At 40.4% G+C, this 13781-nt stretch overlaps 1 protein-coding gene across 3 annotated transcripts in view; it reads right to left on the reverse strand.

The window, feature by feature from the left end:
- The window catches only part of LOC129406756 (zinc finger protein 569), a 32617-nt gene extending 19155 nt beyond the window's left edge, over positions 1-13462 (reverse strand). The window contains exons 1-3 of one of the 3 annotated variants that reach the window (XM_055145118.1): positions 13285-13462; positions 11680-11846; positions 3912-3966 (exon numbers count right to left, since the gene is read on the reverse strand). In XM_055145118.1, the coding sequence (XP_055001093.1) occupies positions 3912-3926 (15 nt within the window). In that variant the 5' untranslated portion in view covers positions 3927-3966; positions 11680-11846; positions 13285-13462. The remainder of the gene's footprint in view (positions 1-3911; positions 3967-11679; positions 11847-13284) is intronic. The other 2 variants (XM_055145120.1, XM_055145119.1) reach the window with 2 other exon arrangements.
- Positions 13463-13781: the final 319 nt, after the last annotated feature.

The raw sequence follows: 13781 nt of genomic DNA on the forward strand, positions 1-13781 counted from the left end.
TTAAAAAAATAATTTTTCTAAAAAAGCAGTGGAATACATTCCCAGATAAATTAAAAACAGATCATATAATAATAAAGTTGTTCAAACTGAAACAATCTGACAGCAATATTAATTCAAATCCTCATGAAAAAAGTCAAAAGCTCAAATCAAATGCTAATCAGAATTAAGAATGTCACTGTCACTGTCATCCCGTTGCTCACTGATTTGTTCGAGTGGGCACCAGTAACATCTCTCATTGTGAGGCTTATTGTTACTGTTTTTGGCATATCCAATACGCCACGGGTAGCTTGCCAGGCTCTGCCTCGCGGGCTCGATACTCTCGGTAGCTTGCCGGGCTCTCCGAGAGGGGCAGAGGAATCAAACATGGCTCAGTCGAGTGAAGGGCGAACGCCCTTCTGCTGTGCTATGTGAAGAAACTTGTTTATTTAATTTTATTTTCCTATACACTCTGTTCTCTGAAGTATTTTCAAATTAAAACTTAATATGGAAAGAAACAAAAAATTATGTGATATTTTTCCTCTACGACTTAAGTAGCTTCGGTTCCCAAGTAGCATGAGAATTGAGAAGAAAATGATAGTGCCCTTGGAGAGCAAGGTGAAACCAGGGGCTGTGCGGTAAATTATAGCCAGTAACTGAAAACCATGACAGGGACTCAGAGGAGATACATAGGCAAAAAGATCCAAAGGAAATCAGTAAAAATGAAGAGCTGCTTGGAAACCATGATTGAGCTGGGATATGTACCATAATCAGCTTACTATTTGGGAAAAAAAGGAGACATCCCTGTTGTTTGAGTTGCAGTACTGTTTTCTGTTTGTCTTGATAGTTCTAGGGATCAAACCCAGAACCTCACACAAGGAAGGCAAACAGTCTTCCACTGAGCCAAAATCCTGCCCCAAACTTGCTAGTTGTTTTGGGGCCACATCTGCTGAAACTCAGATGTTATTCCTGACTCTGCACTCAGTAATCACTCCTGGTCGTGTTCAGGGGACCAAATGAGATGCCAGAGATCAAACTTTGTAGGATGACATTACTTTGTCCTCTCCCTCCTTGCCATGAGTAGCTTGTCCTGGTTTTTCCCGGAGTTTAGGCTTACCCCAGTCACACCCATCAAGGTGTTCCCGAATCTCTCCCATCCCTTTGTTTAGCTATAATCACTTCTCTATGCTCTCTTCCCCAAAACAGTTAATCCGAGGCTTTCCCTTAATCTGACTCTGCTAATTTGTAAGGTCAGACCTTCCTAGGACACTGAATATTATAACATTGCCTTTCTCCCCTCTTTATGCCTTTTGAATAATTTACTTTAAAGCAATGTCTTTTTTGTATAGACACAAGAAGACAATATTATGTTTTTGTAACTTGGGAATTAATTGGCTTCGAATATTATTCCCTCCTGGGCATCTGCTTTCTCCACTTAAGCCTCAGTTGCCCTCAGTTCCTAGCACCCCAAAAGCAGGGTCTCGACGAGGGACGGGACAGATCCAGGGCAAGCGGTGAGTTGTGTGCTACCCTGGCATCGAGATAGGCCTGGCCAAAGTGCCTAATTCTTAACTATAAGTTAAGAGCTTGATCATAGACAAATGCTGTCATGATCCAAAAGTAATGATGAGACTAGGACCCTGCTAGGAATAGGAAAGACTGATCTGGCCTGAGTACTGTAGTCTGAGATCGAGATGGCCCCTGGAGAACAATTCTATAAGCTTTAATGCATTTCTTATTGTGTTCATACAAAATTATTAATATTATGAATTCTTATATGTTTGCTGGCTGAAGAGAGGAGAAACATACTCATGGGACTCCACCCTTGGGTGGATCCTCCTGCTGAAAGAAAATTAAGTCCTAGGAGAAGCATCCCCTAAGGAAAAGGAACCTCAACCCTATTGATGGTGACTACACCTATGTGTAGACCCCAATACCCTCATGCTGGGGAGATTTAACTAGGCTGTAAGAGTGGGTTGGGGGGCCAGATCCACAGATCCAGAGAGAGATCCAGAGATGGGAGAGAAGCAGAGAGAGAGAATGAAATAAACTGATCAAGCAACCAGTTTGGCCTGCTTCCTTTCGTCGCCTGCCCCTGACCGACAGCACACACAGCGGGTCCGGGGCACCGAACGTGGGTGGTGAGACAGAGCCGCCCGGAGAGCCCAAGAGTGCGCGCGCTCCTCGGCAAGCTTTAGTTTTTTACAAAACTTGGGTCAGTTGCGCGCAAGGCAAGCGCCCTACCTGATATATTATTGCTTTGGCCCACTAATTTGTTAGTATTTTTTATTGTTGTGTAGAGTTCCATCACATTAAAATACATAGAACATACCCTTTTCTATCTTCATCTATTCTCTTTTTAATGTTGGACTATTTTAATATATATTCATTTCATCCTTGATCAAAGTAGACTGTAAGAAAATTTGATTTATCAACTACAAGAAACTAAGCAATAATGAATTCAATGATCTACATGCCAACAGAAAGCTAAAAACTTAGATAAGAAAAATGTTCACTATGCCTTTTATGTACAATGCAAATTATGTAACAAATTTATGCTCAGGTTTTCTTCACTGTCATCACTGTCATCCCGTTGCTCATTGATTTGCTCAAGCAGGCACCAGTAACGTCTCCATTGTAAGACTTGTTACTGTTTTTGGCATATTGAATATGCCATGGGTAGCCTGCCAGGCTCTGCCGTGCAGGCGGGATATTCTCGGTAGTTTGCCGGGCTCTCAGAGAGGGACAGAGGAATCAAACCCAAGTTGGCCACGTGCAAGGCAAACACCCTATCCGCTGTGCTATCGCAGGTTTTCTTATAATAACAAAATTCAAATTTAAGGCTCACCCTTAATCTCTGAATTCATACACAGCTGTAGCACATATTTTATTTTTATTGTTAATCTTCCAACTCTATTTAAAAAACATGTTTTACAACAACCAAGATTGGGGAGGATATTAGGAAAAAGGAACCCTCATTCACTGCCGCTGGGAATTCAACTGGTCCAGACTTTTTGGAAGACAATATGGACACTGCTCAAAAAACTAGGAATTGAGCTTCCATATCACCCAGCAATTCCATTCCTGAGAATACCCCAAGGGCCCAAACACAAATCGGAAAATAATGCTGCACTCCTATGTTCTTTGCAGCATCATATACAATAGACAAAATATGGAAACAACCCAAATGCCCATGAATATATGACTCAGTAAAAAACTATGGAACAAAGGACTACTATACAGCCTTAGGAAAAGATAAGGTCATGGAGAGTATCATGTTGAATGAAATGAGTCAGAGGGAGAGGAGCAGACTCAGAAAGATCTCTCTGATATGTGGAATATATAAAGACACTTTGTAGGGGAATATCAAATGCCTAATGGCAATAGAAATAATGAGCAGGAAAACTAGTCTTCAGTACGAAGCTTGATATTGGGGCAGGGATGAGGGGAATAAGTTAGGGAAGGGAAAACTAGAAAAATGGGAAGGAGAAAGAAAAGCGCCTGTCACAGGTTGGAGAGTAAGAGAAAAATTGGGGACATTAGTGGAGGGATTGTTGTTGGAACAATATATGCCTGAAATGCAATCATAAATATCTCTGTGACTTTGTAATTCATGGTAATTCAATTAAAAAAATAAAATCAATAAAATGAAAAAAAATGTTTTAAGTCTCTGAAGGATTTTCAATATGCTATATAAGATACTGTAATACCCTGAGGCTGTGCAGTAGAGTAAGTCAAGGAACAAATATGCTATTTAAAATTTACCTAGAACTGCTTGTCTTGCACACAGTCGACCTGGGTTCATCCCATATGGTTCCCTGAGCCCCACCAGGAGTAATTCTGTCCACAAATCCAGGGGTAACCCCCTAAGCATTGCCAGATGTGGCCCAAAAACCAAAAAGTAATTTTTAAAAATTAAATTAAATTAAATTTACCTGGGACTTAGTCATTTCCTCTTCCTTTTGGGAATGCACAGGACCTGAGAAAAAGCTGGGGAAAAGAATAAAACCATTAGACAGATTTCCTTTGTGGGTTCAGAAACCTGTACCTACAAAGTAAAGATCTCCCTGTAACAAAATTATAGGAGGATCAATCAGAAAGACCAATAATATTCATACCAGAGATAGGTGTAAGGATAACTTGTATGATCATGTGAGCTTCATTTGACAGAGAAGCTGTGAACCTTATGTGGAATCCTTTCTGTGAGTGTGCAAAATAAAATAGCTTTATTAAAATAAATGAGAGAGGAGAAAAAAGAAAGGGAGAAGGGAAAAAAAGAGATAAAGTGTGTGTGTCTGTGTATGTCTGATTAGGGTGTGGTGTTCAGGAGAGAACACAGGCTTCTCCTGATGGAGAAAAAAGTGCACAGTACATGTCAGATGAGATTAGGGTAAATCTCCAGATAAAGTCCCATAAAATAAAAGAAAGGAACTGAGCATCTCAGGTTGAGATATGGATGAACCTCAAGATAGAGAATGCACCCTATATGGTATCCTTGACATGTAAATTCCTTTGATCATGCTGCTTTCAGAATTCTATCTTTGGCTTTTGTCAATTTTATTACAGTGTGTTTTAGAGTTTTTCTATTCAAGTTTACTCTGTTTGGAATTCTCTGACCTGTAGTGTGAATCAAGCCTTAGACTGGGGAAGTTCTCAGCTATAAATTCTTTGACCAATAGTTTATCTTCTCTTCTTCCCTTAGGGACTCCTATAATTTGGATATTGTTCTTGTTAGACTCATCCCATAGTTTCCTGACATTTCCTTTTCTTTTCACTCTTCCATCTTCTTTTCTTTTCTGTCTCGAAAGCCCCACAAGGAACAACGCCTGAGTGCAGATTTAGGCATAACCAGGTATGGCCCAAAAGCCAAAAAATAAAATAAAAATGGATTTTTATTAAATAACATTTAGAGGCTCTTTATCCAATGTGACAAACTCCATCTTTATTGAGGATGTGACATTTACAATAGCTATCAAATGACTGGCCTAATATCTACTGTTTTTAGTGTTTCTATATGCTTCATTTGTTCTGTTTCTTATATTCAGCAACCCTTTTCTGCCTTGGCTTGTTTGAATTAAACACATTGTATTATATCTTCATTTAAGTTTTATATACACCACTTTTGAAAAAAGTTTTGGTTTCCTTAGGCTTTACAGTATATATTTCATATTAATCTAAGTCTACCTACTGCTCCACCTGCAATACACATACCTTCAATAATATATTTTAAATACCTTCTATGTACTATGGTCATACATTTCACTATTACCTAGGCTGTAAAAACCATAATATTTTCTTTAGATTTTTTTAGAGCAATAAAAATAGGAAAATAATTAATACCTTCATATATTTTCATTTCAATGCTTTTTATTTGTGTGTGGATTCAAATCCTATTGCTATCATATTCAGTCTAAAGAACTTCTTTTAGCATTTCCTATATACAAAGGCAGCTTCTAATAGATTATCTATCTTCATTTTGTTTTTATCTAAGTTTTTCTTCTTTTGGTTGGGGACTGTCAAACCTAGTGGTGCCTGGGGATATTCTAACTCTGTGCTGAGAGGAACTATGCAGTGTTCAGGACCAAACCCAGGTCTCCTAATATAAAGCATGCAACCCTAGCCTTCTATTTCCCTGGCTACAATCTTGCCTCCCATGCAATATTCAAAAAGCCTAGAGACTTGTCCTGCAATCTTAGCTTCTTAGCCTACCACTCAAGTGTTTCAATATGAGGGTCCAACAAGGCCATGGGACTCAAGTTCTGTAGTGCCAGATTAACCAGGAGAGACAAGTGATGCTTGTGGGCCTCCATAGTCATCTCCTATGGTGCTCAGAGGCCTCCAGGGTTTCCCCCCAACAATTCTTGCAAACCCTACAGTGCTTGAATCAAACAGGGGTTGGCTCTATCCAAGGTATATACCTTAACCCCTGTACTATCTCTCTGGCCTTATTTTTTGTTGCGGGAAGTGGGCATTGGAGTCAGGCAGTGTTCAGGAGTTATTCTAATGCTCAGGGATCAGATGTGATGCTAGAGATTCAAACTAGAGCAGGTCAGATTTTATTTTCTGTGCCATATCCTGCACTGAGGGCTTACTTACTCCTGGCTCTGCCCTTAGGGATCACTCCTGGCAGGCTAAGGGGGACCATACAGGGTGCTAGGGATCAAATCCACATCAGCCTCATGCAAAGCAAGCACCTGACCTTCTCTACTATGTCTTAGGCCAATAGGTGGAAATTTTACAGAATATTTCTGATTAGTACCGAACCCTAGATCAAAAGTCTTTATTTATTTTACACTTAAAAGTCTATCTTTAGGGCTGGAGCGATAGCACAGTGGGTAGGGCGTTTGCCTTGCATGTGGCCGACCTGGGTTCGATTCCCAGCATCCCATATGGTCCCCTGAGCACTGCCAGGAGTAATTCCTGAGTGAAGTGCCAGGAGTAACACCTGTGCATTGCCAGGTGTGACCCAAAAAGAAAAAAAAAGTCTATCTTTAGAGGTCACAGCCGACATGGCAGACCAATTTCTCAACCCAAGCACATGGCTGACCTACTCTGATTCCCCAGGACCCTATACAGTCCCAAGTGAACCCGGAGCACAGCTATGTGAACCCCATAAAACAAAAATTCAATCCTCTGAGGACAAAGACTGGTTACTGGTGGAGTCAATTATGTGAGCGCAGGGTTTGCTTGTGCTTTAAGTCCCATCCCCTGATCTCCACAGAGGAAAAAGAGTGGAGATGGAGCCAATGATCAATGATTTAATCAATTATACCTATGTACTTATGTCTCCACAAAAGCCCAAAGAATGTAGGTAAGAATGCTTTCATGCTAGTGAACACGTGGAGATTAAGAGGGAGTGGCAAATGTGGAGCTTCCATGCATTCTCCTCATACCTTGTTCTTATCTATTTCATAGCCTTTTATAATAATCTGGTAGTTTACAGAGTAAAACGTTTCTGAGTTCTGTTAGTTGTTCCAGCAAAGTTGATCAATTTCAGACAGGAGGTCATTCAACTCTCTGCTCTATAGTCAGTTGGACAGAAGCTCAATGTTTAAATCTGGACTGTGACTATTGTCTAAAATGAGGGTGGGGAGCAGTGTTAATCTGTGGAATCTGATTTTATACGCAAGCAATGTCTACATTGAGTTGAACTGTTAAGACATCCACCTGGTGCCTCAGAATTGCTTCGTGGGCGAAAAAACAAACAAAAAACCAAATCCAACAATTACAACAAAAGAAAACATATTTTAAGTGGTGACCAGAATCTTAAAATATTAGAACAATTAAAAACTAAGCAGAAATAACTGGAGAAATACTTTAAAAATAAAAATTCAGACTAGATGACTCCATTCACAACAAATGCCATTTCGCCATTTCCCTCTTTTTTGCAAACAGCTTAATGTGAAGTAAACTGATCTATTCAATTTATAAATGAGTATATAACTTCCTCCTAAAAAGAACTCTCATACAGTTAACTGTCAAACAGTTAATGTTCATACCTAACAACTTGGCCATTATTGCCATTATCATCATCTGTTTTCCAAAACCCAAATTTTGTCAAAAAACAAAGCCAAATCTCTGAGTGTCTAAGCCAAATTTCCCAGAAAAATTCTCTAGATAACTGGAGTTAACTTACACATTGGAAATTGGCTCCACAGTGGAGAAATGCATATTTTCCCCACTACCTTCTAGTGTTCTACTGCCATATATTCTCAGATTCCAGGTCATTTCACAAGTATTCATATATGGTCCATTCTACCCTTTAAACACATACTTGTGAATAGTATGCGTTTAAAGGGTAGAATGGACCATATATGACAACATGGCTTAAAACAACAAAAAACCCACAGTATTTGCTTCCTTGAAAGTCACAGCATATCATTTTCCCCTACCTATAAATTATCTCCTGATTGCTAATCAGCTCTATTTTCTACTCGATCAGTATCTTTTCTGTCCTTATAAATGCCAATGCACACGGCCGACCCGGGTTTGATTCCCAGCATTCCATATGGTCCCCCAAGCACTGCCAGGAGTAATTCCTGAGTGCAAAGCCAGGAGTAACCCCTGTGCATCACTGGGTGTGACCCCAAAAAAGAAAAAAAAAGTCAAATTAGGGAACCAGAGTAACAGTACAGCGGGCAGTGCACTTGATTTGCACACAGTCAACCCGGGTTTGATCTCTGGCACCCCATATTCTTTGGTTTGTTTTTGGGCCAAACCTGGTCTTGCTTCTGAGCTTACTCCTGGCTCTGTGCTTAGGGATCATTCCTGGTGGACTTAGGACACCATATGATGAGCCAGGGATTAAACCTGGGTCAGCCACATATAAGGCCAAGGCACTACTCAGTGTACTATCTCTCTGGTCCCTAGTTATTTTAAGCACAATAATGAGTTTGTACCTAGAGGGGTGTGCCTTTAGGACCAAATTAAAAAGAAATGTTAAAATATTAGCAGTAGGAATATTGTTGTTTTGCTAATATTGCTCTGTAATTATCTTATTTAGATAAACATATAAATCCATAAGCAAAAGACAAAAATGAAAGTAAAAGTGCTATAATAATAATAATAATAATAATTTTTTAGCATTGGAAATGGCAGTATGAGCACAGGAAATGATACTGGTGCCCGCTCGAGTAAATCAACGAACAACGGGATGACAGTGATACAGTGATATTTCCTAATTGTGCTCACCAGAAAAAGAAAAAAAATACCTGGATATAGGGGCAGGAGGGTAGGTTCAGAGAAAGAGATGAAGTGCATGTTTTGTACACAGAAGGCCTGGATTCAAGCGCCAATAATTCAGGGACTCAAATGACTACAGAGATAGGAGTAGCCACAGAATGTGGCAGTAGCCCAGCAAAAAAAAAAAAAAAAAAAAGATAATGCCAATAGCAATAAGCACTAGTTAGATCCAACTAGAACAACTAATATTCACATTTTCTAAAACTGCTATGGTTGTAAGGAGAGATATTCTATTTTGGAACCATCTAGCAATGGATCACGGAAGAGCCTGGCAAGCTACCTGTGGCATATTCGATATGCCAAAAACAGTAACAACAGGTCTCAAAATGGAGACATTACTAGTGCCCGCTTGAGCAAATCCATGAACAACAGGACAACAGTACTACAGTGCTGGCAATGGAAAGAAAACATCTACTTCTACCTCTCCATCTTACTTCTCAAGTATTTCGACTGAAGAATCTTTCAACCCCATCAGGTACTTTCATTTCTTTACTCAACCAATTTTCCACCACTCCTCTACCCTTCTTCCTATTCTCACTTCTCTACTTAGCTGGACAAAACTTCAGAGTCAGCCAATATAATTAATTCCTGCTATCTTATATTCCCTCTCTTTTACATTATTCTTACTTCATGAAACCATTTTATTTCAATCAAGCTTTCCCCTGCCTTGTCTGACGCTGTGGCAGGAGAAAAATAAAATAACCCTGAGTATGAGACTTACTTTAAATTAACAAATACTAACATCAAGTGGGTTTTCAAAGCTGCCTATATATCTATGTTTCTTTAATCTATTCTCTGTATCAAGGGTTTTGTACTAAGGAATTTCTTATTTGTCTCCTCTTTCCTCAAAATTGTAATATTTGATATATAAATAGATGAATCTATATAAAATGGAGAGAGGGCTTTTACTTGGGCCACACCAAATAAAGGGTCCAACTTGCATTGAACCCAGGCCTCCTACATGCAACGCGTGCATTCAGTCCTTACAATGTATCTCCATTCCTTTTCATACCAATTAAGAACATGTCTGTAATAGTTTCTACTCTCACCCTTATATAAAGTTTCTTTATGGAATCATTTCAATCAGTATGTGGTACTTATTAAGTACATCAATTCTGTTCACTATGTCATTTTCATTTTACTCTTTACATACAGAAAAAAAAAAACCCAAAACTATAGCTAGTCTTTTTAATTTTAATTCTCCAATTCTCTTTGGCCCATACTCCACTGAAACAGTTCTTCAAAATCACCAATTATATTCCTGCTGCTATATTCAAAGGTCCTCTCTCAGTGTCCTCAATTACTGTCATATCTGATACTACTTATTAAAACATATTCTTCCCTTGATTTCCAGGATATGACATTTATCTAGTTTTCCTCTACCCCCTTCAAGTAAAGTTCTTTAAGTCATTGTTGCTGATTTGTACTCATTTCCCAGACTTTGTAACCCAGAAATATGTCCTTTAATTCTACCTTATTTATATTTTTAGTCTTGTTTTGATTTTGGGCCTCACTCTGCAATGCTTAGGGATTACTTCTAGCTTTGCACTCAGGGATGCTGGGTTCAGGGGACCATATCAGGTGCCAGTGATTGGAACCCAGGTTGGCTGCATACAAGGCAAGGGCTCTACCTGATATACTATCCCTCTGGCCCATATTTATCCTTACTCCTATTCCAGTTACCTTCTTCATCGATTTTATTTTATTTATTTATTTATTTTTTTGCTTTTTGGGTCACACCCGGCGATGCACAGGGGTTACTCCTGGCTCTGCACTCAGGAATCACTCCTGGTGGTGCTCAGGGGACCATATGGGATGCTGGGAATCGAACCCGGGTCGTCCGCGTGCAAGGCAAACGCCCTACCCGCTGTGCTATTGCTCCAGCCCCTTCATCGATTTTATCCAGTTTACTGCTTTAAATATCACCTCTATGCTTATAACTTCTGAACTTATGTCTCCAGTCTAGATTTTTTATTTTTAAACTTCAAACTTATAAATCTCACTGCCAACTTAACATCTCCATTTGAAATTTAATTGGCATCTCACACTTCACAGATTTCACTACATTCCAAGTCTATTTTTCTTATTTTCCTTCTCAGTGAATATAAAGCCGTATTTTAAGAAGCTCGGATTTTAAAAAAAGTTATTGTCATTCTTACATTCTTTGTCAATTCTAACACAAACTGTACCAATTCTACCATTAAATTATATCCAGTATATCATATTGTTTTAGTAAAATTTACTACTCTGGCCTAGACCAGCACCATCTTTTCCTTAAACTATTGCAATAGTTTCTTAATTGTCTGTTTCTGCCCTTTGTCCTTTCTTCCTCACATTATTCTCTCAGCAAAATAGAGCAAATCTATTAAATTCTAAGCAATTATCAGTTCCAGATTCAAAATTCTCCAAGTTTTCAATCTCGTTCAGAATAAAGGCCAATGGGCCAGAGTGATAGTACAATGGGTAGAGGGTTTGCCTTGCATGCAGTCCAACCCAAGTTCAATCCCTGGTACCCTAAATGGTTCCCTGCACCCTGCTAGGGGTGATCTCTGAGTGCAGAGCCAGGATTAAGCCCTGAACATCATAGGTTTGGCCCCAACACAAAACAAAACAAAAGAATAAAGGCGAAATCATTAATAAAGTCTGCCCTGTTTTTCTTCTTTGCTTTCACTTACCTTTCTACACAAGAATAATCTCACATTTTTCTCCCTTTCATTTAACATATTTCAGCCACACCAGCCTCTTTTTTTTTTTTTTATAACATTCATGATTCCCCTTCAGGGCCTTTACAACTGTTGCTATAACCTCCTCTCAGTTACATGTATAATTAGTTCCTTTACATCCTTCATATATTAACACCTAAAATACTATCCCAACTCATCACTAATTCTACGTATCTGCCTAATTACTTTTCCTCTTAGTATTTTTTCATTATTAACATGTGTTATATTGGGTACTTACCTTATTTGTTATCTGGCCCACAACAGTGTAAGGATCATGATAGCTCGATGTCCCTTGTGTTCTAAGTTCTATCTAAAGCATCTGGAATTGTTCCTTTCATATAGACAAGAAAGCATTCAGCAGTCAGTTGGAGGATGAGTAAGTGAATCCTTAACATATAAAGAATTCTGTGAGGAAAAAGGAAAACAGAAAACCACTTTTGAAAACAGGTAGTCCACAAAAAAGATTTTTTTTATTTTTTGTGATAGACTGCAGGGCCTAATATATGAAATGCTAATGTTCTCTCACTGAGCTACATCTCTGACTCCCAAGGTTTTTTAAACGTGGGGCCTCAACACTTATCAAACCACCTCAAATTAAAATTAAAATTTATTTTACAGGGGCTGGAGCAATAGCACAGTGGGTTGGGTGTTTGCCTTGCACACGGCCAACCTGGGTTCAATTCCCAGCATCCCATATGGTCCCCTGAGCAACGCCAAGGTGTAAATACTGAGTGCAAAGCCAGGAGTCAACCCTGAGCATTGCCGGGTGTGACCCAAAAAGAAAAACAAATTATTTTACATATGAGGTAATTAAAGATTACTTATATTAATGATGCAAATACTTATTCAGGATCTTTGAGTGGTATAGATCCTGGGTTAAAAATTAGTATTATTATCATAATAACTGGACAGATTTACAAAGTGCTTAATAAGAACACACATTCGAATCTATCAGTTTCACTTCTAAGAGGCCTAGATAAAAATTAAAAGGTAGGGAAGTGCATTGCAACATGTGTCAAATAACTGCACATAAATACACTGTAATAACGTCAGAACTTTGGAAAGAAGCGTATTATAAGAATATGTAAATGTATGCCATGAAAAACTTTTAAGTGATGGCAAGGATTTATAACTGCTTAAATGGAAAATAACGTGTCTTGTTAAAAGACAAACATAGTAACTGAGGTAACTGACCGTACACTTTACGCTACACACACATATATATTCATGACTACATGAATATGTATTCTGAGGGAGGAGTGAAAAGATGAGGAGCACATTTTGACAGGGCTGGTAGATTTATGAATGATTTTTGTGTTCTCTGAGTATTTTCCTATACTTCATCATTTAAGGCTGGGGCTGCACACAAAGCAACGTCGCTAGATACACGAAAATAAATTTTAAAATAACCAAATATCCAGATTAAGAGTTAGGGCTATTGATGCCGCAACATACAAACCTTGCCAATGTTCCTATCCCAAGAAAACCCCGGTACGTTTCGCGATCTCCGCACACAAGGGTCCTCTCTACCTTCCATCCTCCGAGCTTCTCCCTCCCTCCCGACTCCACTCGCGTTCGCACGGAACCCAGAACGGAACAGCGCATCCCCCCAAGTCCACGTCCACACGCGACCCCAACCACCACAACCGACTACAAATGTGTGGCGAGGACAAGACACGAGGCGCCTCTCGCTCCAGCAACTCGGCCTCCGGGACTCGCCGGCTACGACGTGCCCGGCTGGGCCCGGCCATCCTCCAACCCGCACGGCCACCAGGTCTGCAGGCCCCGACTCGCGCCCCGCACAAAAAGGCCGGCGATCGGTCGCGGCTGCCCGGCGACTCACCCCGAACCCGCGAACGCAGGCCCTGGTTCCACACCTCAGCGCCGCCCCAGTGGCACGGCTGGGCGCCGGATGACGGGAGGCGCCGCTCCGGTCAGCGCTGGCTGTGGGCCGGCGCGGGCGAGCCTCCCTCGGTCCGTTAGACGCGGGACAACACTTCCCAGAGTCCTCTGCGCCTCGGACGGCGGGGGGCGGGGCGGCCCTTGGGGGCGTGGCCTTTCCTGCTTGCCCACAGTGGGAATAAACCACAGCGGGAATAACTCACAGCTGCGTGTCACGACGCGTATCCTTTTCCATGGAGGCTGTCCGTGAAAAAGCCACCACACCTGAGGATGGCGTTCGGGGCTCGGGAGCGCAGTTTGTTTCTCAGAAGAATTTTTCCAAGGCCGTTGGTTTTAGCCTGCCCCAGACTACATTTCCCAGATGCCTTCGCGGCCCCAAAACTATTCCCAGCCGAAAGTCCTTCCCTCTGATCTGTTCACTGCATCTTGACGGTTCTT

This window comes from Sorex araneus, chromosome 8, assembly GCF_027595985.1.
Source record: "Sorex araneus isolate mSorAra2 chromosome 8, mSorAra2.pri, whole genome shotgun sequence".
NCBI classification, from domain to species: Eukaryota; Metazoa; Chordata; class Mammalia; order Eulipotyphla; family Soricidae; genus Sorex; species Sorex araneus.